This window comes from Manacus vitellinus, unplaced genomic scaffold (assembly GCF_001715985.3).
Source record: "Manacus vitellinus isolate BGI_N305 unplaced genomic scaffold, ASM171598v3 ctg7180002428488_pilon, whole genome shotgun sequence".
Lineage (NCBI taxonomy): Eukaryota > Metazoa > Chordata > Aves > Passeriformes > Pipridae > Manacus > Manacus vitellinus.
The window spans coordinates 1-4,763 of record NW_021937764.1 but is presented as its reverse complement, the minus strand read 5'-3'; the positions used below and the strand labels follow the sequence as shown (position 1 = coordinate 4,763).

The window sequence follows — 4,763 nt, the reverse complement described above, 5'->3', positions numbered from 1 at the left end:
GGGAATTTGCAGGAGTGGTCTGGAAAGCCTGGAAGGAAGTTTGTGAGGTCTTGGGTTGACTGAGAGGGGTTCTGAGAAGTCCTGAGGGGGATGGGAAGGGACTGGGAGTAATTTTGGGGGGGCCCTAGGGGTGATGAGAGCGGGGATAGAGGATCATAAAGGAGATGGGAGGGGCTTGGTGGGATCGCAGAGGGGCTGGGAAGGGACTGGCAGGAGGTTGGAGGGACCCCCGGGTGGGCTGGGGGAGAGCGGGCCGGGCTCTGTGGGGTGCCGGGGGGTGCGTGGGAGGAGGTTTTGGGGGTGCTGACCCCCCCGGCTCCCCCCAGAGATGCCACCGGACACCGTCCGCAGCAAGATCCTGGTGGGGGTCGGGGGCTTCGTCTTGGGCTTGGTCTTCCTGGCGCTGGGGCTCGGCTTCTACCTGCGGGAGAAGGTAAAGGGGGGTCCCCAAATGGGGGTCGTGTCCCCCCCTTGCTCTCCCACAGCCTCTGGGCCCCCCCTGTCCTCCCACCCCGCTCTCACCCCCTTTTCTCTCCCCACAGAGCTCCTGAGCCGCCGGCGGCCGCAGCCCCTCCCTGTGGACCCCCCAGTCCATCCCCACCCACACTTTGGGGGGTTCGTGTGTCCCCCCCTTCCCTGCTTTTGTTCACACCCCAGCCGGCTGCTCCCAGTGTTCCCAGTAAAGCTTCCCAGTTCTCTGCAGTCCTGGTTACTGGGGAGAAGGGTGGGGGCTCCAAAAATCTTGGGAATAGGGGGGTTTGGGCATTCCCAGACATTGAAAATCCTGGGAAAATAGGGGTTTGGAGAAATGTCAGGTCCCCGGGACAAATGAACTGGGGTGTTGGGGCACTCCCAGATCCCATAATATTGGAAAAGAGGGGCTTGGATACTCCCAGACTCCAGAAATCCTGAGAACGGGGGGTTTGGGCACTCCCTGACCCAAAAAATCCTGGAGAAGGGTAGTTAGGGCACATGCAGAGGCCCAAAATCCTTGCACAGGGGGGTTTGGGCACATCCAGAGCCCAAAATATTGCAAAAGAGGAATTAGGACACTCCCAGACTCTAAAACTCCTGGAAACAGGGGTGTTTGGGCACTCCCAGAACTACAAAATCATGGAGAAAGGTGGTTTAGACATATCCAGCGCCCTAAAACTCCTGGGAACAGGGCGGTTTGTAATTCCCAGATCATGAAAATTCAGGGAACAAGTTTTTTGGGGCACTCCTTGACCCCAAAATATCAGAAAAGAGGGACATGGGCACTCCTAGACTCCAGAAATCCTGGGAACAGGGGGGTTTAAGTACTCTCAGACACTAAAAGTCCTGGGAACAGGGTGGTTTGGACACTCCCAGAACTACAAAATCCTGGAGAAAGGTGGTTTAGGCACATCCAGATCCTAAAAATCCTGGGAACGGGGGGTCTGGCACTCCCAGAGCCAAAAAATCATAGGAACAGGGGGGCTGGGAACATTCAGAGCCCAAAAATGGTGGGAGCATGGGGGTATGGGCTCTCCTAAACCAAAAAAGTCAAAGAAACAAGGTGGTTGGGGCAGTCCCAGACCTAAAAATATTGGAAAAGAGGGGCTTGCACGCTCCCAGACCATAAAACTCCTGCGAACAGGGGGGTTTGGGCACTCCCACACTCCCAAAATCCCACGAACAGGGGATTATTGGACACCCACGGCCACCCAGAACCTCATTCCAACGTATCCAGGACAACCCAGGCCCCAACCCCAGGAATCCGGGAGCCCCCAAACCCACCTTGGACCCCCCAAAACCCGGGCAGGGTCAGCAGCAGCAGCCAATGGGAGCGAGCGCTGCTGGCGCGTCATCAGCTGCCGGGCAGACCCGTCCGGAACGGAGCCCTCCCCGAGTTCAGCCAGTCAGAGACGCCCTCAACTCATTTTGGGGACCCGTGGGAGCTGAGGAGCCGGGGATGGGCGTTTGTTGAGTTTCCCTGAGCTTTGGAGCCCTGTGCTGGGCATTTTTTGGTGGGCCCCTGAGCTCCCCCCTCCCCCGCAGGCCACGACCCCCCGAACCCCCCAGCCGGGCTGCCGCGGGGGCCCAACGGGCCTCAGCCCAATCCCAAAAGCGGCCCACGCGCCCGCGCCCAATCCAGCGCCCGCGCTGCATGACTCATCAGTCGCCGGGAAGACGCCTCGAAAAAAGGGCCCCAACTGCGCCCTTCAGCCAAGGCCCAGCGCGCCCCAAACCCCCAAAACGGCGCCGCCCGGCTGGTTTGGCTGGTCAGCAGCTGCTCCGGCCTGGGCATGAGAGCGTGTGCGGGGAGCTGGGGCCGTGCTGGCGGTGCTGGTTGGTGCTGGAGCCCCCGGCTGCGGGCGAGGAAGCTGTCGGCGTTGAGCGGGGGGGTGGAAAGAGGGGAAGAAAAAGAAGAAAAGAGGGGGTGGGAGCCCCAAAAATCGTGAGGACGAGGGGGGCGGAGCTCGGACTGAGGGGAGGGTGGGGGAGCGCCTTAAAGTAAGGTTTCAGGGGCGTCTGGGGATTGTGGGGCAGGTGGGACAGGTGGGAAGGGTGGGCAAAAGGTGTGGGAGAGCAGGCAGAGGGGCCCTGGGGGTCCCTGGGTGTCCTTGAGCCCTGAGCGGTTCCCTGGGGCTCTGCGGGGTCGACATCTGCAGTGGGAGGGTCCCCAACCCCTGTCCATTCCCCGGGGGGCTGATGGGGTGGTTCCCCCCCAGCCAAGAGCCGGTGCTGGCGTCCTGGGCCAGAGGGGGTTGGCGAAAAGGGGGTTCCGCGGATGTGGCCCCCGAGCTCCCAGCCTGCGTGGGGTGGTATGGCTGGGGATGATGGGGGGACGGGGCACCCCCTGACCCGTGTCCTGCGCACACAGGGGTGTTCCAGCTAATGACAAAGTCCGAGTGTCACTTCATCAACGGCACCGAGCAGGTGAGGCTCGTGAAGAGGTACATCTACAACCGGGAGCAGTATGCCCAGCTCGAGATCGATTTGGGGACCTATGTGGAGGACACCCTGTTTGGGGAGAAGGTTGCCAGGGAATGGAACTACCTCCCGGAATGGCGGGAGCTCAGATGGTCTGAGATGGAAAGGTTCTGCCGGCACAACTACGAATTATCCACCAAACTCCTGGTGAACCGCAGAGGTGAGCCTGGGGCAGAACGGGTCCCCTCGGGCCCTGCCCCGGAAATGACCCTGGAGCCCATCAAACCCTCCCTCGGAATCACCTGAGACCCCTCAGCCCTCCCTGTGCCCGTCCCTTGGCCTTTTGCCCCCTCCCACTCCATCCCAGTCGATCCCAGTCCATCCCAGTCTCTCCCAGTGCCCCCCCGCGTCTCCACCCCTCTGGGGCCACCGAGCTCCCACCCCTCAGCCAATCCCAGCGCGTCTCTCTGATGACGCTCCAGTTGCCAGGCAGACCCAAACCAAAGACTTCCCTCACCACTACTCAGCCTCCCAGTCCCGAGCGCTTCCTTCCCAGTCCAGACCAGTCATTCCCAGTCAATCTCACTTCACTCCCAGACCCACCCAATCCATTCCCAGTCGTTCTCACTTCACTCCCACATCTCCCAACTCTCTCCCCAGTGCCCCCCCCAGCCCAGCCCCTTCTCCCCCACTCTATTTCCAGTCCCTCCCACTGCCATCCCAGTCCCTCCCACTGCCATCCCAGTCCCTACCAATGTCCTCCAAGCCCTTTGCCCTCCCTCCCAGTGCCCCCCAGCTCAGCCCAGTGTCTCCCCTGTCCCTCCCAGTGCCCCCCAGCGTGTCCATCTCGCTGGTGCCGTCGAGCTCCCAGCCCGGCCCCGGCCGCCTGCTCTGCTCCGTGATGGATTTCTACCCTGCGCCGGTGCAGGTGAGGTGTTTCCAGGATGGGCAGGAGCTGCCAGAGGACGTGTTTACCACCGACGTGGTCCCCAACGGGGACTGGACCTACCAGGTGCTGGTGCTGCTGGAAATCCCCCCCCGGCACGGGGTCACCTACAGCTGCCAGGTGGAGCACGTCAGCCTGGAGCACCCCCTCAGCCGGCACTGGGGTACGGCCCGGCCCCCCCAGCACCGGGGGGGCAACTGGGGGTGACTGGGAGGGAGTTTGGTGGGTGCTGGGGGTGATGGGAGGGGCGTTGGAGGGTCCTAAAGGGTCTGAGAGGGGCTGGGTGGGATCCCTGCAGGGGCTGGGAAGGGACTGGCAGGAGGTCGGAGGGACCCCCGGGTGGGCTGGGGGAGAGCGGGCCGGGCTCTGTGGGGTGCCGGGGGGTGCGTGGGAGGAGGTTTTGGGGGTGCTGACCCCCCGACTCCCCCCAGAGATGCCACCGGACACCGTCCGCAGCAAGATCCTGGTGGGGGTCGGGGGTTTCGTCTTGGGCTTGGTCTTCCTGGCGCTGGGGCTCGGCTTCTACCTGCGGGAGAAGGTAAAGGGGGGTCCCCAAATGGGGGTCGTGGCCCCCCCCTTGCTCTCCCACAGCCTCTGGGTCCTCTCTTCCCCCCCAGCCCCTTTGCTCTCACCCCCTTTTCTCTCCCCACAGAGCTCCTGAGCCGCCGGCGGCCGCAGCCCCTCCCCGTGGCCTCGGGCCCAGCCGGGACCCCCCAAACCCTGCGCTCATTTGGGGGGTTGCCTGTCCCCCCCTTCCCTGCTTTTGTTTTCACCCCACCCAGCTGTTCCCAGTGTTCCCAGTAAAGCTTCTCAGTGCTCTGCAGTCCTGCTCACTGGAGTGAATGGCTGGGGGTGACTTGGGGGGAAACCGCGGGGAGAGCAGAGTTTGAGGGGGGCAGAACCGGCCCCAGGATGGATCGGG

The 4,763-nt window shown here is 62.9% G+C and overlaps 1 protein-coding gene across 1 annotated transcript; it reads left to right on the top strand.

Annotated features, from left to right (window-relative positions):
• Positions 1-1,492: 1,492 nt before the first annotated feature.
• LOC108639284 (class II histocompatibility antigen, B-L beta chain-like) lies at positions 1,493-4,543 on the top strand (the record flags this gene model as incomplete). Its single annotated transcript, XM_029963578.1, has 7 exons — positions 1,493-1,498; positions 2,020-2,178; positions 2,275-2,335; positions 2,831-3,115; positions 3,723-4,004; positions 4,273-4,379; positions 4,496-4,543. Coding segments are annotated over exons 1-7 (948 nt in total), but the record flags the coding sequence as incomplete, so codon positions are not given.
• Between the last annotated feature and the right edge of the window lie 220 nt (positions 4,544-4,763).